The sequence below is a fragment of the Phasianus colchicus genome, chromosome 1 (assembly GCF_987193195.1).
Source record: "Phasianus colchicus chromosome 1, bPhaCol1.hap1.1, whole genome shotgun sequence".
NCBI lineage: Eukaryota > Metazoa > Chordata > Aves > Galliformes > Phasianidae > Phasianus > Phasianus colchicus.
This window is the reverse complement of record NC_143436.1, coordinates 147150171-147177013: the sequence shown is the minus strand read 5'-3', so window position 1 is coordinate 147177013 and position 26843 is coordinate 147150171. Positions and strand designations below refer to the sequence as shown.

The 26843-nt window shown below is 39.8% G+C and overlaps 1 protein-coding gene across 1 annotated transcript in view; it reads left to right on the top strand.

The window, feature by feature from the left end:
- Positions 1–6535: 6535 nt before the first annotated feature.
- Positions 6536–26843, top strand: part of DNAJC3 (DnaJ heat shock protein family (Hsp40) member C3) — a 32033-nt gene continuing 11725 nt past the window's right edge. Inside the window, exons 1-7 of the mRNA XM_031610612.2 lie at positions 6536–6705; positions 11717–11827; positions 13771–13895; positions 14972–15046; positions 23368–23520; positions 24975–25156; positions 25999–26118. Of these exons, the coding sequence (XP_031466472.2) occupies positions 6624–6705; positions 11717–11827; positions 13771–13895; positions 14972–15046; positions 23368–23520; positions 24975–25156; positions 25999–26118 (848 nt within the window). The 5' untranslated portion in view covers positions 6536–6623. The remainder of the gene's footprint in view (positions 6706–11716; positions 11828–13770; positions 13896–14971; positions 15047–23367; positions 23521–24974; positions 25157–25998; positions 26119–26843) is intronic.

The window sequence follows — 26843 nt, the reverse complement described above, 5'->3', positions numbered from 1 at the left end:
GCAGAGGAGACCAAGAGCATTTTAGTCTTTCTCCATCTGCTAGACTCAATGCAAGAAGCTTATGATGGCCAGCAGTCTGGTTTGAACAGATGAGGTTATTGTTCCTGCACAGACAACGGTGGGCAATCACCATAAATCCAACATATAAATCCCTTCTCTTCGCTTCCCTCCCCTCCCCTCCCTCCTCTCCCCAACCTTTTCTTAACAGTAATAGATGGTAGCTGAATGCAAATTTGGAGAAGCTAAAATAAGGGCTGAGGCACTTAAGACTTTCTAGAGTCCCAATTCAAAATATCTTCTTCCCCTTGCATTTTTTTATTTCCAGTTTGTTTTACCCAGTCCTTTCACACTCTTTCCCTGTTCTAGCCAGTATATCTCGTTACTTCCTAACATTTTCTTTTCCACATGCCAGCCTTCTACAGGCTACAGTTAAATAAAGATCATTCTCAGTTAGTAGTCCAAATTTATCAAATAATATAGATTTAATGTCTACATTAATGTACTTAAGTCTACATTACTCCTTTAATCATCTACTTAATGTAGAGGACTCTGGCACTTAATGGAGTCCTCTAGAGGTACTTTGTGTGCGTGAGGGTTTTATGGAACTGTTTTGTATTATCCACTGTTCTGGAAGGCTTTTTCATGCTCTGTTGACACAGCGTGTTGCTGACTGTGCTTTTTCTTAGTAGAGTACAGGAATAAAGAGGTAGGGAAGAACAGAACTTTCTAGGAAGTAGAAAAAAGACAACTATGGGGATGCTGGTGAGGAGAGCTAAGAATTGAAGGATTAAAATAGTATGAAGCGAGTGATTTAAAATGCAAGAAGTAAACCTCAGACACTGAGATTAGAGAAAGGCATTTACAAGGCTTGTAGAGGGTATCTGCAACTGGAGAACACCAAGAGGAGAGGTTACTCTGATTGTGGGGGAAAATACCATAGCATCTTGGCCTCAGCTGTTTGGGAAATGTCCTGGCTAGCAGGGGAAGGTGCCCGGCCTCAGAATGGCCGCCTGCTCTCCACAGGGTCTGTCAGGACAGCCAGAGCCTGTCCCATCCCCCCACCAGGGAGCAGAGCAGATGAGGAACAATTCCCTGGGGCGGGCAGCAGGTTGAGACTGGGCATGCAGGCCCATGGCTGCCCATAGTGGGACAAGCATCAGGTGTTCTGGGCCTGGGCAGTGCTAGGGACGGCTGAGCAGAGACACTGAGGCCTGGTGGTGTCCTGGGGGCCCTGAGGAATTAGATTAAGTGAAATAATTATCTGCATGTTTTGTGGAATGGAGGAGGACATCTCCTGTTCTGCAAGATGTTTTAATTTGAGAGGACTGTGGAGAAATTGTCTTGGGAACTGAGAAACAGACTCTTCACTAATCTTGGAGTGACGCATGCCGGTAATCATTAACTGGTGGAAAGCTGACTTGAACAGCATGGTACGGGTATAATAATAAATCTGGCCAGATTCTCAGTTTATTTAATCTTTTCCTTCCTGCCAACTCCCTCTACTGCACATTTTTCAACATCAATACCTATAGTATTTACATTCTTTCAATCTTACCATCACTTAGTTTACATGAGGAAATCATTTAAGTACATATCCTCATGACACGAAAACAATGCATTTAAAATAAAAGAAAGATAGGACGAGCCACTCTCCTAAATTTCCTCGGTCAGAGTCCTGTGAATCTACCAAATCCCAACACACAACACTAGCTATGATCTAGTAGCTTGAAGAGACACTGCCTCATTTAGTTTAACAAATTTCATTTTCAATTTTGAGTACTTTACTCTTCTCTAACTAAGTCTTCTTTTCTTCAAATAAAATATACCTTTTAAAGGTTTGTCTTCATGCAACAAATCTACCTGGATTTTACTGAGACAGCCATACAATTTATTTATCTTCCTTTCTCCCAAGCATGGAGGGAATTCAACTTAACTCTAAAGAAATATCTGCAAACACACTGATTGTGAGTTTTATCTACTTTAAACATAGATATTACTGGAATAGCTTCCTGACTTTTTTATTTGCGGTAATACTTAAGCCATATGCCAAGAACAGCATTGTGAGGTTTTTTCATTTTTTCTTTGGTGAGTGTAAACCGAAATTACTGGCTTGTTTCTGATGACTTTTTGCCTTCCCATTACCTTTTTGTCAATATACATCCAATAAGGTAATTACAGGTATTTAAAAGAGAAATGGTATCAAAGCTTTAGCACACCAATGCTTTCTTGACCATTCAAACTCCTTTCTTGACCTGTCATAGTTTTTGTACATCCAAAAGTCTCAAAGCACATGCTGCACATGCTGCATGCCTCTGTGAGACGAGGAGTGATGCCAGCTTCAGCCTGGCTCACTGCCTGATGTAGCTATGCAGTCAGCATATCCTGTAGCCCTGTCAGTCATCTTGGGACGCTATGGTGAATTGTATTTGATTTGCTTTCAGGCAGTCTGTAGCACGAGACAGGGTAGATATCCCCATTCCAACACATGGGTTTCACTCAGTGAGTTTCACTCAGTTAAGCTCAGGTTTACACTCAGACAAAAACATCTACTGTCTATCATATGACTTATGCGGTATTTAACTTGTTTGTATTTAGAAATCAGTGATATAATAGGAGCAATAGAAAGGTCAATAAACACTGAAACTGAATCAAGGACTTTTAACACTTTGCTGGGTGAATTTTTAATGGCATGCAACAAATTGTAACTCAGTTACAGGTTTTTATTTTTCTGTGACTGGGATGTATCAGCATTTTTGTTGAGCAACTGTATGAAAAAGGAAAAAGAACCACCATTTCTCATCCTTAGTACCTCAGCCATGAAGGCTTAGATCAAGTGTAGCATAGTGTAGAAATACCAAAATATTTTAATATTTGAAGCAAAATTTCTTGACTTGTAACTTCAGAGTAGAATTTTTATTTTAAAATGTTCCTTGCTGTAAGAAATGAAATGAAAAACTGTTTTAAAAGAGGTAAGCATATTTCATATGCTTTGCTTTGTTAAGCCTTCACCCCATCAATAATCAACAAGAGTGAGTTTTTCTCTGAAATCAAAAGACTTGAAAAATACAACTCAGGTTTAATTGTTTCAATTTTAAATTAAGTTTAAATATGAATCTTTTCTGGGATATTTCTTGTTCAAAATAAACTCCACAAAAGCATCTGCTACTCGTCTAACTCTTTCTGGGAATCTAAGATGTCAAGGTAAAGAGTAATAAAGGGTTACTAATCTCTCCTGCCCCGTTTGATGCTTCATTATATCAGAAGTTTAAGTTAGGCAGGAGATAGTGACTGCATTTTGAGATACCTGGAATTTGTTGCTGCTACCATGGCTAGGGAGAAAGGTTACAGACATAGTATAATTCCTCTGATTAAAATACATTTAAAATTAATTGTAAGGAAACATGCATGTCTTATTCCCTTTTCCAACATCTGTCCTACAGCCTTGTTTATAATTAACCATTGTGGTATAGTTTAGTGAATAAATCAGACTCAAGGACCCATATTAAAATAAGCTTCACATAAAAAGAGACAAAATGGCCTATAAAAAGTACCTTTATAGCAGTATAAAAAGCAGGCAGTAGCTAGTATATAGATATAACATCTAACCACAAGGTTGAGACCTAAATAAGTCCACACGAGAAACATGGTTCTCCCATCACAGATGTGACAAAGACATACCTATGGAATTTTGTTAGGGCAATATGGACGGAAAAGCATTTACAGAGGCTAACCTTACCCTAAAGAAGAGTCGTCCCTCATGTTCCCTTTCAAGTTTATGGATGAAGATAAGCTTTTCCAAGTGGAAGTTTAGATAACTTTGTGTGTGGAACTGCAGTCTGTAGGAGCTTCTTTGCTTCCATTTGCTGCAAAAGGAGCCCAGAAAAGAAATAGCTCTAAAGCAATCACATTTAAATACCAATCCAAATGTAAAATTACAGAACTACCAAAGCAGGTGGCTACATAAACAGCAATTCTTTGTTATCTATATATGTGGATACTACTACTATCCCATTTAGCTCCAAGACAGCCAACTTTCTGATGGAGATGTGCACAGATGAAAATAAAAACAATAGATTTCTTACAAGAAGGCCTTGAGAAGAGCATCTGTTACCATCTTCTCTCTCCTATATTTCCATACCTATATTTTCGTATTAGACTGTGTATATAATGTAACAGTCTGCCATACTGCCTCTTTCCCTGAGTGTTTAAAGAAACAGAGTTATTAATTAAAACATATTGTCAAGCATATTGACTCATAGGTATTAAGCAGGGTCCGTCCAGTACCTTTTATGTTCTCGTGTGTAACGTACACTCCTCACAGTACCTTATGAGATCTCAGTTAATAAACAGAAATATAAACTTAACAATATCCATACACCATGTCACTTTATTCTGTTCACCTGCCTTTTAAACAGCAATGAGTGGCTTAAAAAGTCATCCCTTGCTAGTGGATGCCCTCTGCTGTTTCTCTACGTATCACCAGCAGTAACAGAAAATTCCTTGTCTGTCTTTAAACTTAGTTTTATCTTTGCCATCTGCTCCAAAACTGCTACAGAAACTTGTTTCTGATGCCAGACTCATTTTGATTAATCATTTTAAAGGACTCTTTGCATTACAGTTGTGTTGCTTTGCTATTTTTCAAAATCTAATGTTTACATCATGTGCACTAGTCTTTTCTTTTTCCTCTCTTGCACTGCCACCTTCTGAAGTTGCTAAAGAGAATATGTGTTAAAGATATATTCTTTTTCCTCTCAAGTCTATAGTTATGTTATACTTTATATATATATATATTTATATGTTTTGGGATTTATGATCATCAAGAATGTTCCTACGTGGTTTATGGTTTCATTCAAGAATTAATGTGTAGGCATCTGTGTGCCTGATGAGATTTTTATCACAGACAAACAGTTTGAGTACATCATTCAGTACTGTTGGCATTACACACTGCTCTTTACATTACTGTGTCATCCTGAAATATTGACCTTCCAATAAGTGCTTGTCAAGCATCTATCCAAAATGCTATTTGATACTTTCATCATAGTACTTTTGTCTTGTCTTAAGAGATCTGAACCTCTGTGCTTGGTATTCCAGTATTAAATACTGAGTTTTATTTCAGATTATTGTTATTCTTCCCCTACTCTTGTAATTGAGGGCCTATTAAGTAAACCATCACTCATGATTATATTTTTGGTTATTTTAGGGGCTTGAGGTGCAAATTGCCCTGCCGTACTAATTTTATATGGCTTTGGTTACATTATTTTCTTGGGTAAAATACTGTAACAGCTATTATATTCTGGTTGGTTCATTTTTAAGCTTTCTTATATTGTCTTATCCGTAGTGCAAGAGTTGTCATGTTCTAGCTCATGCTGACATCTTCAGAACATCATCAATTATTCATTTCACATCTATCACTTTTTCTATTATTTCAGTGTCTTATTTCTGAATATTTTCTGCAGGTCAAATTTCAAGGTGATACTCTTGAAGCACCATCTTACAAATGAAACGTTGGAGACGGATAACTTTCTTTTCTCTTATTCATTCTCATCTTTCAAGAAAGCTTGTAGATTATATCATCGTGGGTGAAAAGAGCAACACATGACCAGAAAGAAAAAGGAAATTTCTGTGGTTGCTGCATCAGACTCTGATACTCAGCTTTGTCACTTGCTTGGCAGAATTCTTGAGAGCAACGTTTTTATTTTTAAGCATAGATAGGGTTTAACATTATGTAATACACCCCAAAATGAATTGTTTGTCCAACAACGCAAAGCAGATAACTTGAAACAACTAACAACTTGGCACATACACCATTAGCTTCTCTCTACTAAGAAAACGTGTTTTAATTATAAAAAAAAAGGGAAAATGTCTCCAAATAAAAGCCTGTTAGACTGCAAGCTATCTCACACAGGCTTTAGTTTCAGTCTGTAGGTCAAGAATGAGCTCCTACCATGAGAACGCTGCGCTCTGTTCAGACACATCCCCGATTTTTCAGTTTGGTAAGCTCCCTAATAGTGTGTGCATGCTGACGCCTTAGCAGAGCTCCAGTTCAGTGGAAAACTGGATTGTGCCCCAGGGACGGTAAAAGCTATAGTTTGAAAACACGCTCCTCTCAGCAACGAAGAGACAGCATCAATTCACTTGTGCGTTATCGCTTGCTGACGTAAAATACGAGCAGCCCTGAGATACCGCTTTCAAGCCAGGACGGGTAACGGCAACCACTGCGCTGCCAGCCGTAAGCTTGCTCTGTTTTCCCCAGCTCCCCGGCCCCAGGAAAAGCCCTCCCACAACAGGAGGGAGCGGGCACAAAGACAGCAAACGCTTGCGAACCGGCTTAAGCAGTCCTCGCAGGCGCGGCCATCTCCACTCGGGGCAGCGGCTTCGCTCCGCTCCCAACGCACGCGCCGCTCGAGGCGGGCGGGCGGGACGAGTCAGAGGGACGGCCGCTCTACCGCGCATGCGCCGTGACGGCGGCGACCTGGCCTCCCTGCAGCGCACTTCCAGCTTCCGGGAGCGCGAAGGGGCGGGCGCGCGCGGAGCGGCCAATCGGCGGCGCCCACGACCCTCCCCGCACGAGTCGGAGCCGTCGGGCCGGGGCGCCGCCACTGCGGCCGCGGGCGTCGGCGGCGATGGTGTCGGCCGCGGCCTCTGCCGGCCGCCTAGGCTCCGCGCTGCCCTTCCTGCTGGTGCTCCTCGACCTGCAGTATCAGGGTGAGGGGGCGCGGGGAGGCGTCGCGAGAAGCGGCGGGCGGCGTAGGGCCCACCCCGCCGGCAGGCTTCTGGGAGCCCCGCGGCCGGGCCGGGAGAGCCGTAGCCGGCAGCGCCGTGGCGGCGGGGCGTCCCGCAGGAGGGCGTTTCTGGGAAAGGCCTGGGGCGGGAGGAGGCCGGGAGCTGCCACCTCAGCGGGCCGAGGGCGCGGGGCGGCCCTTCGCCGGGGCCCTGGCGGCGCCGTGCGGGCCGGCTGCGTGCGTGCCTCGCGTCCCGGGCGGCGTCCCCAGCGCTGCTCCTCGCGGCTCCGTCCCTCGTAAGTGCCCTACTCGGGCTGCTGGGGCGTTGAAGGGGCGTTCCCGGCTCTCTGCCTCTGTCGGTGCCCGACCTACGGCTTTGCCGATGGTTCTGATAGTTGTGGTGAACTTGTTTGTATTTTATTTGATCGTTTGCTTTCGTTTTGCCTCGCAGTTAGCGTGTGAAAATCAGCAGACCGGTTTTATCCGTCCCTCCCGCGGCCTCGTTTGCTTTCTGAGTATGCTATCAGTAACGCCTGTGCAGTCAAACTTATTCTCAGTCTGCTGTGAAATGTGCAGCTTGGTTATACAGTGGTGCAGGTAGTTCAGCTTGAGGAACTTTCTCTCACAGGTGCTGGCAGGTGGAACTGCCAGCCTTGAGGTGGAACTGAAGCCATCAATACTCAGGATAAGTCTCCAGACTCAGGGCTGACCTGGGCTTGGTATTAGAAGTTTGCTCCTTAAGGTGCTAAACTAAAGAATAATTCAGCTGGCCAAGAAGTGATGTGGGCATGTGGTGGCAAAGATAGCCTGCTTTCCAAGTCTGCTCCTCTCTGGTGTTGGATGGCTTTTCTTGGATGTGTGCACTGGTACTGCTAGGGGAAAAACAGTGGTCACTGTCCACGTATACTTCTTTCTCTGAGTGTGACAGCGATGTTCCTTCTAAGGATTCTTTCCTAATGTTGTTGACCTGTTTCAAGTGTGCAATTTAAGGGCTATATAGAATTACTAATGCTGTGTTTCCTTCTTTGGAGAATATTTTCATAGCTTCAGTTTAGTATAGATGTTTTGGAATAGAGTAGTAGGCTGAGGAGTGATGTTTCTGGAACTTAATGAATTTGTTAATAGCTTAATTCAGAAGTCCATTTTCCTGAAAATGTTCTTAAGGAAGTTTTTTTTTTTTTTTCCCCTCACAGTATTACTTTTTTCTAAATCAGAGGCATTTGCTGACTTGATTGTAGAAATGTCTTGTGGCGTTTAATTTGTGAGGCAGTGAATAAGTCAGGCTGCATTAAAGTCAGATTTTAGTTATTATCTATGAGCATGAATTATCACAGAATCATAGAATGGCCTGGGTTGAAAAGGACCACAATGATCATCTAGTTTCAACCCCCTTGCTTTGTGCAGGTTTGCCAGCCAGTAGACCAGGCTGCCCAGAGCCACATCCAGCCTGGCCTTGAATATCTCCAGGGATGGGGCAATTATGACTGACTAGTAAATGAGTTCAGTTAAAAATAGTTTTTGAATCCTTAGTGTTGTGGGAAGTTGTATTTTGTAACTGTCCTGCTTCTTGAATTCTTTCTTATTTGATACGAGTTGACTCTTCAGAAGATTGATCTTTCAGGACTTGTTGTGCACACTAACAGCGACAAAATAATGACAACTGGAAGGGATAGAGGAGTACTGTTTCTTTTTCTATGCTATGTCCTCAGACAAAGGAAATTGAATAAGGGGAAGAAGGAGTGTGTTTCACGCATACAGAGCTCAGTTTATTACTGTGGGTACAGTTAAGTGTTTCTCTCATTTCCATCCCATATCTTTCTGTCCTGAGTTTGGGAAGGTTTTCAGTCTCACCACAAATCATGAAGGGTAGTTGTATGGTGTGGGGTAAGGGAAGCATTGCTGTGCTCTGGGGCTTCTTCCAGGCTTGTTTTTTCAGTCACGAAACTGTTTGCTTGTCCCCTTCTTCTTTTGCTCAAACTTGTCATTGAGAAACTTGCTTACATGCATACAAAACTGAAGCCCAAACCTATTTAAAAACAAGAGCAAACATGAGACTTGTATTGAACACATAATCATTCAAATCGAAACCATCCCAAAAGCGGGATTGCTGCTTCCCATGGCAAAACAGTCACTGAAGCCCTCTGCTAAAATAGAAAAAGAAGAGTTTAGCAGTGTACTGTTCCAAGGGAGGAATTTGGGCAAATGCAAAATTTTGACACTGTCCTAAAGTTGGAAGGCTTTTTAGAGCTTTTTGCGTTAGGAGTCAGACTGAATACATGAAAACGTAACTGGAAGTTCATACACACATAATAGCACTTGTTATTGAAATAAAACAAAAATCTTCCCAGGTAGCTGTAATTTATTTGAAGTGAGCGTATTTAACTGGAAAAACGAGTTAGGTGCACCTGTTTATCTTTCCTCCTGACCTCTTCCCTTTCAGGTGTCAGCACTGGTGCCAGTTCTTGTCTGGGAGTGCATCTTTCCACTCCTGTGTTGGGGCTGGCTCAGGCTCTGAGCCTTTTCCAACTGATGTTCCAGCAGCTGGGGCTACTGTGTCTGCTAGTTTGAGCTCATCAGGCACCTATTAGGAATAATAATATCCAAGTTAAAATAGTGGAAGTGTTCAAATAACATGCTTGGACATATCATTAGTTTCTTGTTGGAGCACGGCTAGCTTTTCTAGCTGTAGTGCTGAGCTGTCTGTATCTGGTTGGCTGATATGTCTGTTGGGAAGACTGGCTGGAGTTGGTTCTTGTGTTTCCCAGACTGAAGAGCCAAGAGGTGCCCAAATGCCCTGTGCGGAATTTGGTTCCTTAGGGCCAGCAGCACTGTCTCCTTTGCGTGGTGCTGATCCTCAGCTGTCTGCTAGGGCATCTGATTCAGAACCACCATTTACCTGCTCCCAAAAATTGTGTAAGTCATATAGTTATATGAAAAAACAGGACAATGATCTGGTCTGTGCATTGTTTCAGTGTAGTATGGTACATATCAGTTTTATTCGTGGCTACGCTGGTTGTACAGGCTGGAGATTCTCCATTGATTTACCACATTCAGCAGCTTTTAGGGTCAGATTTTAATACAAGTCCAGTAACTAGTTGTTTTGCAGGCACCGAGCCTGCAGTCACTTGGACTTCTGCTGTTTTTGCTTTGCCTTATTTCTCTACCCAAGTTACTCCTGCTTTTCTTACTGTTAGCAGTCGCTTGCCTCATTTCCTTTTTTTTTTTTTTTTTTTTGCTATTACCATTTTCAGTGTTTTCAAGGAGAAAGATCTCTCCTGATGAATGTGTTATGTAACTGTAGAACTGTAGCGAGCATTGTGCTGATGAAAGGCTCTGAATAGTACAGGCACGCCCTGTAGTGGAGGCTATTCTTAGGGCAGTGTCCCTAAATCTGAAATAAGGATGCTTAGTAAAAAAAAACCGTAAGATTCTGTGAAACCTGAATGCCTTTGTTAGGTGTATCAGAGAGCAACATACAGCCCGCTTCTAGGATCCAGCTCCTCAAGTTTGAAAGATTTCAGATGTTTCTATGCAGGGAGATCATTTCATGTTTGTTTGTGGTATTATCTGACTTGTTGCCAATTTACTTCTGTCTATAGACTTCATATTGAAGCATGTGGGAATCTTTATGTCATTTTAAAGGATGATGGATGGACGACTCAGTGATGAAAGCTTTAGGCTTTGAAAGCAGGAAAAAAATCCCCACGGTGCAAAATCCAAACAGAAGAATAGCAGATGTTTTCATGAAAATGATATTCACATGAAGACTGCCTTGAAGTATACCTCATATACCTCTGTATATGAGAAACTTGCTGTCAGGAAATACTTCTGTACCATTGTCAGCTAAGCTGTTTATATTCTATGCAGAACGTCTATAATAGGTTTTAAAATGTGTTTTAAAAACATTCCCCAAACACGCTACATATAAGTAATGTTACCTTTATAACTTCATCTATTTAAACTACAACAAGAATTTGGGGCTCATTAATTGTTTTAATTAACTTAGAAGAATTTTCTTGATATTGGGATTATAAAGCAAATGATAGAATTGAAGCCTTTGAATCCAATCACATGAATTCTTGCCAGTCTTTTTAACAGGTAGAGCTTTTTCCAGTGGATACAGAAGATACTTTTTTTCTTTTTTGGTATAGACAGCTCAATAGTTTTCTTACAGCATGTAAATGAAAGAATTATGATCTGTACTAAAGATGGGAAAGGAAAATAAGATCCTGGATGCTGAAAGCTCCTAGTTCTGAAATACTGATGACTTGATGTTCAGAAATTACTGTTCTTTTATTACAAATATTTTGTTGTTTAATCACCTTTGTGTGAGAAGTTCTGATATCTTTCCTTTAATGTAGTTAGGTAGTGTAGCTTTTACTCAGAATGTAAAGCAGCTTCAAGGTGCTGCTATTCTGTTTTTTTTTAAATTATTATTATTTGTTTGTTTTAATTCAAGATAAATTCATAGAATAATAGGATTATGGGCTGGAAAGGATCTTAAGAATCATCCAGTTCCAACCCCATGCTGTGAGCAGGGCTGCCAGCCACCAGCTCAGGCTGCCCAGGGCTCCATCCAGGCTGACCTTAACTGCCTGTGAGGATGGGGCATCCACAGCTTCTCTGGGCAGTCACTTCACTGAGCCTGAATTGGCGTATCTACAGCGTGGACTTAAAATCAGCTGCTTCCTTCATGACAGCCTTCTTTCCCTGGTGATTGAGCAGCAACAGTTAGTTAGTTTTGAACTAAAAACCTGTCCCTTCCAAAACATGCTACTTGAATATTGATTTCATGCCAATAGTTAAATAGAAGGGGAATGATAACCTCAATTGTTCACGTCAGAACTTGCACCACAGAAACATTTTGCTTGGGAAGATGTGGATCTCTATTTCAGCATCAGTACTGATGCTTATTGTGTGGATTATATTATTGTTATATGTCTTTAGTGTAATCATACTGCTCATTCAGAACATCAATCTTTGTTTTCTTGAAGGAGCTGAGTGTGGAATAAATGCTGAAGTAGAAAAGCAGCTTGAAATGGGGAAGAAGTTATTGGCTGCTGGACAATTGGCAGATGCTCTGTCTCATTTTCATGCAGCTATAGGTATGTATTTGAATAAAGTGATGTTTACACTGAAAGAAGTCTGATTTATAAATTTTCAAGTAAGTTTGATGGTTCAAATCCTTGAATTGAAACAGAAGCAGACAGACAGCACCAATAAAAAGCAGAGTTTATTAACACTGTATTTTCTCAGTCACATATTGCGGGCTTTAGATTTTTGGACTTTGTTGTAATACATTCATCTACAAGCACATTGTTTTTTCTCTGAAGTGGCTAAAATCATGGTGCTAGACAGAAAAGTCTCAGAAGCACAGCTCATTACTATCTATGTCTTGCTATAGAAATGAAATGTGAATGAAATATCTGTTGTTTCTGAGCTCTTAGTATTTTGTCCTATAAGATCAGCTCCTCTTAAATACAGAGTGAAGGGAATCTCTTTTTTTGTGCTATGGCTGTGCCTCGTTCTATGGAAGTGGTCTCTTACTCCCTTTGCCTCTATGCTGCCAAAGCATTCCTGTGGGATGTGAGTGAAATTTAGGTTAACAGTGTGGTTTATTCCTTTAAGTTGTGAAGTTTTAACCTGAAACTGCTGAACAGTCCAGCTCAGTGTGGCCCTACCAGTGATGGTGGTGTTGCAAAGAAGGAAATGGTGTGAGATGCCTGTGTGGGCTAAAATCCTCTGCCTTACTGGCTGAAGTAGCTGGTAGAAAATAGAGCAGCATGACAGTATCCACTGTTAACACTGTTACCTTCCTGGGACTTTTAGTTAGATGCTGCATAAATATTGATTGTTCCTGCTCTATGTATGTAGGTGTACACAACAAGACTTAATCCCAGATTTTTCTTTTCTTAATAGTACTAACACTTGAATTTACGTGACATCTGTAATCCTGGTTTGCAAGGTGCATTGCAGTAGGTAGGATAGTATTTAACAGTCCTAGTAGTCCACAACCAAGAGACAGTAGACAAAGAGTGCAGATACTAGCTCATCTCTCTCTGGAAGAAGTGTTTTGGTGTTGGAGGTGGCCAGCAATGAAGCTCAATTATCTGCCTTAAGATTTTTGGCAGTGCTTTTGTTTACTTTAAAGCTCAACTGTAATCTCAGATGAGGTAAAGAAGAAACATCCTTGTTTTGTTCCTTAGATGCGTGTTATTGTCTGTAAATTCAGTGATAGTGAAAAGGAGTATATTTTTAAAATCCAGTAAATAGTCTACTGTCTCTTACTGCATTTTGTTGTTTAGGTAATCTAAATTACCTTTCCTTGAGAGCCTACAGTAACTGTCATCTACTTTGGAATACTGCATAGTGAGGAGTATTAAGAACTTAAGTACTGTTTTCAGAAGCTTATGTTCCCCTTCTGTAGTGATATTTGTGTGTATGCTAGGTTTAGAGGATGTTAAAATTGCAGGATCTTGTCAGTTTGACTGGCAGACCACGTATTGGCCTTGAAGTTAGCCTGCAGGTTTTTATGTAGTGCATGTTTTTCTCTGCCATTGAGAGAGGCTGTTGGTGCCCATCATATATTAAAGGAACGAGTTGCTTCTGTCTAAATGGGTGATGTAAAGGGTTTGTGCATCTGTAATGACATTGGTCTAACATACGGGTCATTTTGGGATTACTTGTTTGCTTTTTATACGATGAAATGGGCAATGATGAATTAACATGCTTTCAAATGCAGGCCTGCAGTTTGAGATAAAGGGTTAGTATTTAGGAGCCGTTTTTTCTTGTACAAAGGTAAAAAATATATGCATATTTCACCTTTAGAAGTCTAAGTTATTTGAAATATACTGTGTTTTGCTAATCTTTATTGTTCAATAATTAAACTGCATAAAATTACTTGGAAAAAAAAATGTTTCCTTGATAAATATAATTTTTCCAATGGCTTAAAACTCAGGAAATATATTTTTGTCATTACAGTTTAGCTGTACCCAAAGGTTCGGTTACTTTGGAGACAGTATTCTGATTACTGTTCATTCGCTTGCAGAGGGAGACTCTGATAACTACATTGCTTATTACAGAAGAGCCACAGTGTACTTAGCCATGGGCAAATCTAAAGCAGCAATTCGTGATTTAAGTAAAGTGGTTGAATTAAAGCAGGACTTCACATCTGTAAGTATTCTTGAAATTGGAAACTGTTGAAGCGTAAAAAAATATTACTTCAAAGGAGGTTGTTTGTCAGGTTTTGCTAAACAGAAATAGAAAATACATTACAACTCAGAGCTTTAAATACGATAAAGTAATAGCAGTAGTGTATGTATTTGAATTTGCAAATAGTCCAAGAGCAGTCTAGACTGTTATTCTAGAAACTAATGGTTTCATTAAGTGCATGTTTCTCGTGGGTTTGTCCTGTATGCTTTCCTTCTCTCCTTTACAGCTGTTCCATTTTCAGGTATCGTTGCTGCTCTCTTAGGTGAGGGAAGAGAGAGCAGATGCCTCTGCTCTCTTCTGTCCTGATGAATACTTGATTTGAGGCATTTCTCCTCTCTACAGGAGCTGTCCTGATCTGAACTTGCAACTGCCCTCCTGTGGGGCTGCTGCAAGTTCTGACTTAGTCCTAGCTCATTTGTGCTTATTATATGAAGAGAGACTATGTAAGTAGTTGGGTGATGATGTTGGAGTCCTCTCCACCCGATTCCCTTATTTCCATGTTCAGTAGCATGTCCTGTATAACTTCAAGTAAAGAAGCAAGTGTTAAATTCAGTGTTGTATTTGTATCATAAATCAAATCATATAAATCATTAACTTGCCTCGATACATACTTGCTGTTGCTCTGAGAGTTTAGTGGAAGAACTCAATGTGGGCTATTTTAAAAACTATTTATTTCTGTGATTCAGAACATATCTATGAGCAGTTATAACCAGGAAAGCAGCTGAAGGTTAACGTTCATTTTGTTTCATACAACTTTTAGGACAAGTTCTTTTGCTGATGTCTAGAGTTACTACTCTTCATTAGAAAAGTGTATCTCTCTCAGCTGTGGTGTAAGTAATTATTTACTGTCAGAGGCCTCTTAAGAATGCTGTGAGTTTAAGAAGGCAAAAAGCAGGTGATGTTGTCTCTGACTCGGCTTGTTAGCTGTAGTAAAATGAAATCTTTTCTTTTCTGCTAAAGGAAATAGAAACAAATTTTCATAATTTCTTGAATTCCAATGTGTAAATAGAAAAGAATTGCCTTCTATTTCATTTCAGGCAAGATTACAGAGGGGGCACCTACTGCTCAAGCAAGGCAAATTTGATGAAGCAGAAGATGACTTTAAAAATGTGGTAAGTTGGAGTCCTGAATTGGAAAAACTGTGTTCCTGCTTTTAAAGTTGGCTTCTAAGACAAGATCTCAATTCTGATGTTTCAGAGAATGTGAATGTATAAATAAGTTTATGTCTACCCTGTTCCTGAAGGGTATTGTAGTTAAGCTACATCATGTGAATAAATCACCGATGTTGGGATGGAATAGAGAAGATGAAACCAGAAAGTGCTGCATGAAGACTTTGAAGGGTCTTTTTTGTGTATGTGCCTAATGCTTTGTGATCTGTGCTTGATGGCATCTATACTGGAGATCAGTCTTCTTCAACCAGAAACGCAGGATTATTGATGTGTGACTCAGTGTTCAGTTACGTACTTCATGATATTCAGGTGACACTGGGAAATAACTGGGGGCCCTAATGGATCAGGCTCTTTCCAGTGATTGCCAAAGGATCCTAGGCTCTTAATTTAGTCACTGTGATGTTAAAAATCAGGTAATTCAGTGGCACACATCTGCATCCCTTCACTTTTGTGAAGGAGTTCTGCATCCTTCATGAAAGTGCTGACAGTGGTCTCTCTGTGATCAGACTTGCAGGGAAATTCTGGGCACTTCTGGCTGGCTGTTATTCACTTGGGTTAGTTTTTATTTCAGTGGATATTTTGTGTTATTGCAACCTTATGCTGCAAAAATAATCCCTGGAACAAAATCAACTTCATCTTTGGGAAATATGTAAAATAAGTTTCCCTCTCTGTTGCATTGAATTACTGTAAGCACATGAATAAATAGGATTAATTATTATATTCATTTATTCTTCAGTATTTGCTAGTTTAAACAGCTCGCCTGTCCTTTATACCAGCATAAATAGAATTTGCAAGTGTAACTGATGCTGTCTTATTGGCGTTCTTTGAAGTGTGTGATGGAGAAAGCAGTTCTGTATTGCAGATTAGAGATGCTACATGGAAATCTTTCTGGTGAGTCTGTAAGAGGAAAACAGAGCAGTTACAGTTTACACTTGCAGGGCAGCTTTATAACTATTATGATAATGAATGTGCCAGGTGATGTTGGTGTTCGCAGTAAAGCTGCAGTAGCTTATCCTGAAAGTCATGTAGCAGTGGCTCCTGCTGCTGCTTGCTCAATAAGCTTCTCAGGAGCAAGCATTTAGTCTGCAGTTGCATGTCGAATTGCAGTGCAGCCCTGCTGTTTGCACTGTGTGAGAATGTCACCCAGCTCTGATTAACTGAGGCCATAGTTGCTGCAACAGCATTTACATGATGTCAGTGTTGATTCTGAGTGTGTGTATGCATCTTTTTGCAGTGACTCCTTTCTTGACTGTTGCTTAATAACATGTATTGAAATGCTTTCCCAGACAGCTGTGGAGTAGCTTGCTTTTTTCCAAACCAACTGAAACTCCAGACAGTCATAGCTGATTTTCTTCAGTCATGTAGTTTCAGTCTTCAGTTGGGCTTCGAGTCAGAAGTAGAACAGAGTTTCGTCTCAGTAGTTGACTTAGATTCCATCTTGGTCCTAAAGTTTTAGTTCCAGTTTCATTGGTTCTCTGAACAATGTTGCTTATGTACTTTCTTAGTGATTATGTTTTGGAAAGAATATTTTGCTTGAACATACTGCATTCAACTGAAAAACATGATACTGAATTAATCCTTTGTAATATGTTTCCTCATTCATTCAGTAGAGAAGATTATGTTATTGTGAGTATCTCGACTCTGAAGTAAAATACTTCTTTGAAGGACTAGTGAGAGATTTCTCTTGGTTTCTTCTAAGTCTTTCAGGTAGACAGTCAGGTTGTTCTCTCAGTTCTTTTTCTGGCAATGTGCTTACTTCTCAATATGAAAATGTTTAATCTTGAAGTGAGAGGAAATGAAAGCACAGTACTGTGAAACATTAACATTAACACTCTGTTTCTCTGTGACACTGATTTATATAAATGTGAGGAAGGGAGAGGTGGTGGAAGACTTATTAGAGATTAAATGGTTTCTAAGTGATTTTAAGATGTGGACATCCAGGCTCTCCAAATTAGTTACTAAAGCAACAGAGGAAAAGTAAACAGTTGTCACTAAGAAACTTTTGACTCCAGTTGTCAAGAACTGAAAAGGAGTAGTTCATTGCTCGAAGTAAAACTTCCTTCTATACTAGTGCAGACATGACCCAAAGAAGTGCCAGTGGGGTCTCTATAGCTTTTAGGCTAGAATTCAGTTCTGGTCTTGGATTCCTAAAATTGTACATTCTACATTTGAACTGAGTACATAATCTCTGGTCTGCTTTTTGGCTGAGTAAATGTAGGTAAAGGCCTAAGTGGCTATCTAACCTTTCACTTTGACTAGATAGCTGCTAACAAGGGTACTCTCATTCTTAGTAAGTATGTAACACATCAGCAAATGTAGGTATCCAGATCTGCATCTACATTGCAGTGAGACATTGACTGTCCCACCTTTGTCATGTATCTGTTCTAAGTCTGCAAACAGTCACTGTAACTCAGTAGCTACTTAGCAGTCTGGTCATATGATTGAGCCTGCAGAAGTTGAATATCATGTAAAGATGGGGAGAAGGTGCTGTGTTTCAACATCTGTTATTCTTTCTCACTGCAAGGGAAGTAAGTCTTAATATGAAGAAAAATCATCTGCTTTCTTTAGTATGGAGATTTTCAGGACATTGTGTAATGTATGTGGTTCTGAGGACACAGTCTGCTTACTAAAATGATTAAGGAGAAAGTAGATGTGAGAGTTACCTTTCATGATTTTTTTTTTTTTTCCCCTGGGAAAATTTTGTGGATGAAACGAGCTTTCTTGAGGTAAAGCCAGTCATTTTGGTCGTATGCCCTTAGCTGACAGGAGATATGTTAAGAGGTGTGATTTTGATGACGGAGATTTGTTTTTGGTTTAAGGCAGGGGATCAGCTCTTAAGACATTCCCGACTTCTGAGTTAGAGAAACCAGCTCAGCATTTGGAAAGTAAAGAGAATGATTTTACTCGGGCTACTCGAGGACAGACGTGTAGGAGGAAGGCAGTTTCTACTTCCTTGTATGACACTTGAGTCACTGTTGCCAGTATTGCTTTTCCTACATATCAAAAGCTGCAAGCGGTATAATGTGAACTGCCTGTAAATGTTACTTTCTCATGGCATATTCCCTCGGTCTGTCAAATCCCAGTGGAAATACTGAAATACCAGTTTCTTTCCTATCCTTCCTCCATTTTTCTTGGAGTTGTGCTCCTTGAAAGGATTAGGTTTAGCAGATAAAGTTCTCGAGGGAAATTCTTTCTACAGTTTTATAGTACACGGGAAAACTTTGTGAGGACCCTAAACTTCTTTAAAATTGTATTGTTGTCAGATAGAGGAGTTCTTCTGTTCAGATACTTCTACCTGAAACAGTATTGGCTGTTTTAAGGGCATTAGTGGCATTGTGAAGGCAGGCAGTGGGAATGCCTGACTGGGAAGGGTGGGAGCACTGCTTTCATGTATAGAGCCTTTTGAAACCTAAGCTTTTGTGCCATTGTTTCACAGGTTGGTGTTGTTTATTTTGGTTTGTTTTGTTTTTCCCATTTTTCCTCCCTGCATTTCCCTTTTGACTGAAGTTAATCACTTTGGTTTTGGATAGAGGAAGTGATTCAGACTTATTACTTGATATGTTAAGCAAGACTGTGTTTATAGGAACACTTCCTTTTTGCCAATGGATGCACCAAGCTGATGAGGCTACAGCATGCACCAGGCAGCATTTTTTGCCTATTAAGACCAGATAACAGCTCCTTAGTTAGAAGGAAGAGTAGCTTTTTCCTTCTAACTCAGCTGTCAGAATGGAATCTTAACATCTAGAGGGTAATAAAACTGTTAATGGATGTCAACAGAATAGTCTAATTCTTGTGTGCAGAGTGCCCAGGATGAAACAGAGATAAAGCATAAGTCCTTGAGTGAATTTATTTATTTTGAAGTTGTTGCTTACGGTGTATGAGTGGTATTTATTTCTCCAGTCTCAATTTTGGTTAAATGCTCCTATGCATTAATACCAAGTTCATTTGGTTCTGCTTAGTAGCTTCCAAATAATAGCTGTCAGTAGGGTGAATTTGGGAGTGCATCAATGCTCAAAACTAAGGCCTCAGCCCATGAAAGCCCTGGAATATTTATGTCTTCAAGCATGTGATTTTGAGTGAAAATAAAAGGAATAGTTATATTTTCTGGTTGTCACATTCCTTTCAAATCCTCTTTTTATTTTTTTTTAGCACTGACTGTGATGTTCACAGTTGCACTGTGCTGCAGTAAATACTCTGAATTGAGATTTCCTAAGTATCCTTCCAAGGGAGACAATTGCATGAACATTTAAAAGCTGGAAACTGAAGTTTCCACTTGCAGCTCCACTAGATGTCAGCCAAAACTAAGTGGCTGAGCGTGGTCTGTTTGCAGATGTTTGTTTTCTAATCTAGTGAGGGCTGTGGTTGCAGAACACACTTTTTTTTTTACTTCAGTCAGCATTTTGGATGTAGATGGAAGAGACCATCTTATGTCACTGCAAGTTACCAAATGCAAGTTTGCTTAATATCCAGAGTTCTCTTAAACTTTACATTACATTAACCATGAATGTTTCTCTCATGATATGATCATCTGTAGCTTCCTGGGTAAAGAGTAAAATATGTATTTAAATACTTCCTGTTTTTCTGTCTAATATCATGGCTGTGTTAGCTAATATATTGCTCTGCCAGTGCAGAGCTTTCCTTTGTGTTCTGTTCTTGTGTGCATCAGTGTCTTGATCTCTAATAAGCTACAGAGATTCTTGCAGCCCTCTCTTGAAACATCTAAGTTCAACAGGACCAAGTGCTGTGTCGTACCACAACAACCCCAGGCAACACTACAGGTTTGAGGCAAAGTGGATGGAAGAGCGTGTGAAAGAAATGGATTGATGGTTGATGCTCAGCTAAATATTAGAGCCAGCAATGTGTCCAGGTAGCCAAGAAGACCAGTGGAATCCTGGCTTGTATCAGGAATAGTGCAGCCAGCAGGAGCAGGGGGTGATAATCCTCCTATACTCAGCTCTGGCAGGGTTGCTTCTTGAGTGCTCTGGTCACTTCTGGGTCTCTTGCTACAGGAAAGACACTGAAGCCCTGGGGTGTGTTCAGAGAAGGGCAATGAAGCTGTGAGAGGTCTGGAGCACACATCTAATGGGGAGCAGCTGAGGGATTGTTCAATCTGGAGAAGAGGAGGCTCAGGGGAGACCTTATATCTTTCTACAACTAGGGAAGTTGTGATGAGGTGGGGGTCGGCCTCTTCTCCCTCATAACTATAGACAGGACAAGAGGGAATGATCTCAAGTTGCACCAGGGGAGGTTCAGGTTGGATATCTTCTCCAAAAGTGGTCAGGCACTGGAATGATCTGCCCAGGGTGGTTGACTCGCTGTCTCTGGAGATGTTCAAGAAATGTTAGGTACTGTACTAAAGGATGTGGTTTAATGGGGAAATATTGGTGGTAGGCGGATGGTTGGACTGGGTGATCTTGAAGGTCTTTTCTAACCGTGGTGATCTGTGATCTTTCACAAGCCTCATCAATTTACTTTCATTATCAGTGTATTCACAAGCATGAAAAACAAGAAAAATGTTGAGTTTGAATTGAATTCCTAATATGTTTTTCTCCACTATCCTGGAATGAATACAGCATGGTAGTACAGCAAAGTTTTGATTCTTGCCTTTGAGATGAAGTGCTGTATATGCCAGCTTCCTTATGAGCAGTGGAGAGGTGGAAGATGCATGTGTAAATGCATTTAAAGCTCCGCTTTAAAGTCATGTGGCTGATGCTTTTGTTCTGTTTAATCTTTCTCAGCTGGGTGGGGGGGAAAGGAAGGGTTTTTTTGCTGTGGGATGGTTCTCCACTTTACTGAGATTAGACAATAAAACAACACCTATAAGTGGTAAATCTGCAACAGAAAATTACTTACAATAACAAAACCATTCCCATATGCTGGCCTCTGTTTTCTCTAAAGGAATTATAATTTTGGGGTTGTTTTTTCTTTTTGGTAGTGAATGAAAGCAGCTGTAACAGATGGCTAATGCTTGTTGCTGTAACTTAAACTGCAACTAAGCATTCTAATCCAAATGTAGTAAACATCAAAGACAGCAAAGGATGCTATGCCGAAAAGCAGTGGCTGTGTTCTGGAACATGTTCACCTCTAGCAGTGTGCTTGCAGAGCATAGCTTAGGATGAGCATGCAGAGAACTATTAGATTTGCTTTAGATAATGTATTAGCTCAGCTGAAGTGAGATTTCTTTAATACCTTACTCCTTTCTAGGAAATCTTACGTCCTTAGTGCAAGCAGGTGGTCTGTCCCAGCTTTACCATTGCAAAGAAAAAGGATGAATAATTGAAATGTTGTTATCAATAGTAGTGTGATAGTCTTCTGATTACTGGGCAGAAGGACAGAAGGAACTTGGAAAATAAACCAAAATTAGAGTATCAAATGACTGTGTTTTATTTCTTGCTTTCCCTGGGTGCTTAATGAAGAGATTTAATTTTTGTTTTAATTAACATGACTGATGAAGACAACGTATTAGTACACAAAGCAATTATTAAGAGCTGTGGGTGTATATTTTTGTCATATATAGAGCATTTTTGCCTTTGCTTTAACTGGACAGTTTGTACTATCTCATATTCACTTAAATGATCTCTAATACAGTTTGATTTGTCTGTATGATTGTAGCATTGCTTTTCCTATTTTACTGGTGGTTTGGTCCAAATAATTTACCAAAAACATACAGCATGTCTAAGGAGTGCACTTACCATAAGTTGAAATGTATAAAGCTTATTTGTAGAAAAGAGTTCTTTAATTTTTAAAAGAATAATGCTGAAAAAATTGAAGGAGAAAATTGGGTCAGTCATGGAACGAAAGAATTCAGAACTTAAAGAAGGTTTCTAATCTTTTGAACTTTTAAAATCACAGATGTGAATATTTGCCTCTGTCATATTTTCCAGTGCTGGGAGAGAATGAGGATGCATGCTGGTGAGGGTTTATAAGCAGAATTTCTGTTCTAACTAGGAGAAAAGCTTTTTGAAACGTGTATTAGGAGTCAACCTACAAAGGACAAAACTCTTTGAATGCCTTCCTCTGTTCTTGCAGAGAAACAGTGTAAAGGGGTAAAGGAGTACTTTCAGGTCTAAGTACAACTTGATTTCTGCCAAAATAAAATGAAACAACTTCATAAGGTACAGAAATACTTTATATAAGGCATCTAAGACAGAGGTGAGACCTGGTCGTGCTTCTCATGTTCCACCCTTTCATATACTTAAGTGTTAGAACCAGGGGAATTCTGTTGAAGGAGTTCTGAGGAGTAATGTTGAATTACATTAGAGACTTGAGCACAGCGTATGAGCATTCGAAGAACTTAATCTTCAGGAAAAAAAGGAAGAGGCAACTTGAAGATCCAGGAGGAGAGGAAAAAGTACAGGGTGACTTTGAGGATATGGTAATTTCAATTGGCATTCTGTGTATAAAATACCAGGTAGTGCAAGTTTTGACTTAAAAACAAAACTAAAAAAACCTGAAGTCCTACTGATTCGCCCCCTCTGAAGTTCTGGAAATCATAATGATCAGCTGTAAGTGTGAAGCTACTGCTGTTGTCGAACTGTATTAATTTTATGTATGACTTCTGGCTTTGCAAGGGAATGGATGAGATTTTTCCTGGCCCTTATTTGTTGTTCCAGTTCCAGTAGCAGAGTTGCTCTGAGAGCTGTTTGATTTACTTCTTTGCAAATACAAAGCTGCCTAAATAAATGGATGCAAGTAAAATGCAACTTCTTGGTCAGAGGGAAGAAATTAGTCTTTATAGACAAAACCTTAGGCTTGTGTAAAACCACATATGAAGTACCTGAATTCCTAGCTGATCCCAGTAAGCCCTTCCACCAACTGAAGCCTTGCTGCTGTAGTCTCCAGTAATACTATCTGTGACGTGTTGCAGTTGTTTCTATGTGTTGTGCTTTAAGTGAGATATGTGATCGTATTGATGCTGAGGAATCTTGTATTTAATAACTGTCTGCAGAAAGATTAACTTGGTTGCCATTGAGAGGACCAGTACTTCCTAAGGTTGATGGAAAGAAACTCTGGTTGTGTATTAATTTGTCCAAAGGTGAGTGATCAATCCAGAGTGAGGGAAAGAATTAAGAATTTTCGAACTTCTGATGTCTTGTATCAAAACTTAAAATGCTCTCTGGAATTTAGAGTTGGAAACACTTCTGGTGGGATTTTAGAACTCTCATTATTTGCACCTTTAATCAGTTCTCCATGTTATGATTATTAATGGAACAAAGTGATTTTTGAGCAAGCAATTCAGTCTCTCTTCATATTAATGTTTTCAGCTCAAATCCAATCCCAGCAATAATGAGGAAAAAGAAGCCCAAACTCAGCTGACAAAATCTGATGAGCTTCAGCGCCTGTATTCACAAGCATTGTCTGCATACCAGCAAGAGGATTATGAAGCTGCAATTCCTCTTCTTGATGAAATCTTGGCAGTAAGTGTTATGTAAAACGGTGCTGTCCACTGGGGCAGTAACCTGTTGCTGGGAATCAGCTTTAGCAGGGAGGTTGGACTCAGTGATCTCTACATGTCCCTTCCAACCCTTACTATTCTGTGGTACAGTAGAAAGGAAATAGGGACTCCTGTCTGTGTATTTTTTTGTTTAGCTTTTTCACTGATGAGAAGATGCATTATGTAATTGGCCTCACTTTACTGAGCACAGTGAGATCATTCTGAATTGGAGAGCGTAGAGCATTGACTGCAACAGTATTTTAAAGAGATCATTGTAGTTATGGGTAAAGATATAGCTTCAACCAAACTTCTGTTGTGGGCAGCTGTCTTGATCATTCTCCATTTTTCTATAAGTCAGTATTCTTGAAGGAGCCAGGAGTGGTGGGGGAACTTATTCTCTAAGTAAGTTTTGCAAATGAAGGAGACGTGTGTTTCTCATCTAGATTCTCCTTTGTTAATAACGCAGGCAATTTGTGCTGAATACAAAACTTGGTAAAGGGTTGTTTGTTACTAAGAAGTGAGTACTTCTCTTGTCTCGAGAAACAAAATAATTAAAGATCAATAGCATCACAAGGTTCAAAATGTATATTGCTACCTGTATTCTCAGCCTTTTCCTTAGGATGTGTTTGTTGAATCCCACTCAATAAAAGTAGCCTGATAGTCTATGTGGAATAACTCAGTCTGTAGGCACTTGGTGTGTCATATAGAAATATATTAAATGACAGTTAAATGCTGTGATGCTTTACATGCATGTTAAAATAATTCATTTGGAGTTTACAACGTGAGCTTTTGGTGAAGAAACTGCCAAAATGTGGGAGTTCATTTGTGGGGAGGGAGCGTAGAGAAGTAGAAAAGTCTTGTTCTCTAAAACCAGAGTTTATAAAGCAAACAATAACCCAGAAGAAATCCTGTAAAAAGGAATTGCCTGTCCTAATTTATTGTAAGTAATTATCTTTGTCCTTCTTTAACATGGTTAATTCTGTGTAAATCTTGAAAATGAAGGTACTGAGGTCGTGTCTTGCGTAGCTGAAGTTTACCTGCAAGCCTCTTTCTAAAGGACAGCTGACAGCTTGGTCTTTGCAGTTCGTTTACCTGCATTCTTTTGAGAAGTTGTAATAATTTATGATTTTGATATCCTTCCCTGGAGGCTCAGCAGACTGTCCCAGTTTAAACAGGGCCAGTAGATTTAATTTGTCTCCCTGTGTGAGCTCATTAAATCATTTAGAAATTTTTCAGGCCTTTGTTTTCTATTTGGGCAGGTGCATCACAGCATCCACCAGGAAGCAGAGATGCTAATTTTATGCACTCTGCATGCAACTTGAACCATATGCTATTGCAGTTGGCAAAATGAAATTTAATGGGATTCTTCTTATGATGGGGAGGAAGAGAAGTGAACTGTTACGGACCAAAATCAAGCTTTAATTTTGATTTCTCAAGGTTTGTGTTTGGGATGCAGACCTACGGGAACTTCGAGCTGAGTGTTATATAAAGGAAGGGGAGCCAAGCAAAGCAATTAGTGACTTGAAAGCTGCTGCCAAATTAAAGAGTGATAACACTGAAGCCTTCTATAAAATCAGCAGAATATATTATCAGCTGGGGGACCATGAATTATCACTCAGGTAATTTTTTTATGTTTGTTGTAATTGTAAGAACTGAAACAAGACGTAACGATGAAAGTCATGATAAACTCTGAAATAGCTACAGTGTCTGGTTTTTGGATGGAACAGCAGCTCTGATCTGGACCTAGTAAGGGAAGCTCCTTTCCAGAAGCGGAGCTGCAAGACTTTTGTTTACCCTTTCATTCCTGTTCAGTTGAAGGTATTGCCATACATTCCTAGTCAGTCCTGCAGATAACTGCGCTTGCCTGATCCACACTGCTAACATTATTCTCTTTGTGCTCAGCTGTACAAATGGTATAATCTTTTTGTATACAAGTGGTTTCTGTGAAGCTCTTGATGCCAGATGCATTACTGGAAAAAAAAAAAACTTGAGGTTTTTTCTTTTCTTTGCAGTGTATGACAGGGGCTGGTGGATAAAAAAAAAAAACTGTGCTTGATTAATGTTACACAAATTGAATTTACAGCTGGTCAAAGATTTTTTTTTTGTATATTCATCTTAATAAACATCAAATAGTTGGCTTGTTTGCCTTAGAGGTCCCATTTCCAGAGTATATTTAATCTGATGTCTGTAGCTTACTTCTGTGGTGATTTTTTTGGTAGCTACTATTACTTATCCTAATGATCATGGGAAGTGCTGTTTTTGTCCTCTGAAATCCACAATGGGCTTCCTCTTTATAATAACCAGATCTTAAGCTTTGATAAATGCTTATGATAAATGATAATATAGTTGAATGAAGGGGAAGATTGTGCGAAGAAATAAACTCTTGTTTGGACAGCTTATAAATGCTGCATTGTGTCTCCAGATTAAATTCCATAATATATTTCTTCTCTCCTGTGAAAAGTGAAGTCCGGGAGTGTCTGAAGCTTGACCAAGACCATAAGCGATGTTTCTCTCTCTATAAACAAGTAAAGAAACTCAATAAGCAGATTGAGTCAGCAGAGGAATTCATCAGAGAAGGCAGGTAAGTGTTCATTGTATTAAAAAAGAAAAAAGTGAGTGCTGAGGTGTCAACAAATTATCGACTGAGGAGCTGATTAAGTGTTGCTTTTTGCATCTGTTAGCTGAAGTGGATAACTGAGCACAGCTATCAAATTACAATCAAATTACATTGATTCATGTAGTCAATTCTGAATTCTTTTTGATGCTACTGTCTAATCTTTGCATACTTTATGGAGCAGGTACTAAGGTGAAGGTAGGGATAAAACTTACCAACTCTCAGGTAGTGTAAGACTTCATCTTTGGACTAAAAACACAGGTAATTCTGCAGTGCCTCGATAGCTAAAATGAGACTGGTTCATAGGCTTCTCTTATGTACCCTGTTCAGTTCTACTGTGTTCTTCTAGTTCATGCTTCATTTTGGTTTTACGTGTTCCCAGATGGCACAACATCCAACTGTAAGGAGCTCTAACAAGTGATTAAACATTTTCAGAATGACTTTTTAAAAGGAAGTACATCAGGAATGCGAATCAGCACAAGTGAGGACAGTTTCATTAATTTCATTCAGTCCATTTGGGCTCTTACTCTAGTTTTTTATTTGATCCAGTATCAGCACATTTTCACGGACTCTTCTGAGAGCTTGCTTCCTCCTAGTTCATAGCAGCCTATGAGTTCAATCACACATTTGTGTTTTTGGGTGAGAGTTTTAATCTGTTTCTTATTAACTGTGGAACTTGAATGTCTTTAAAC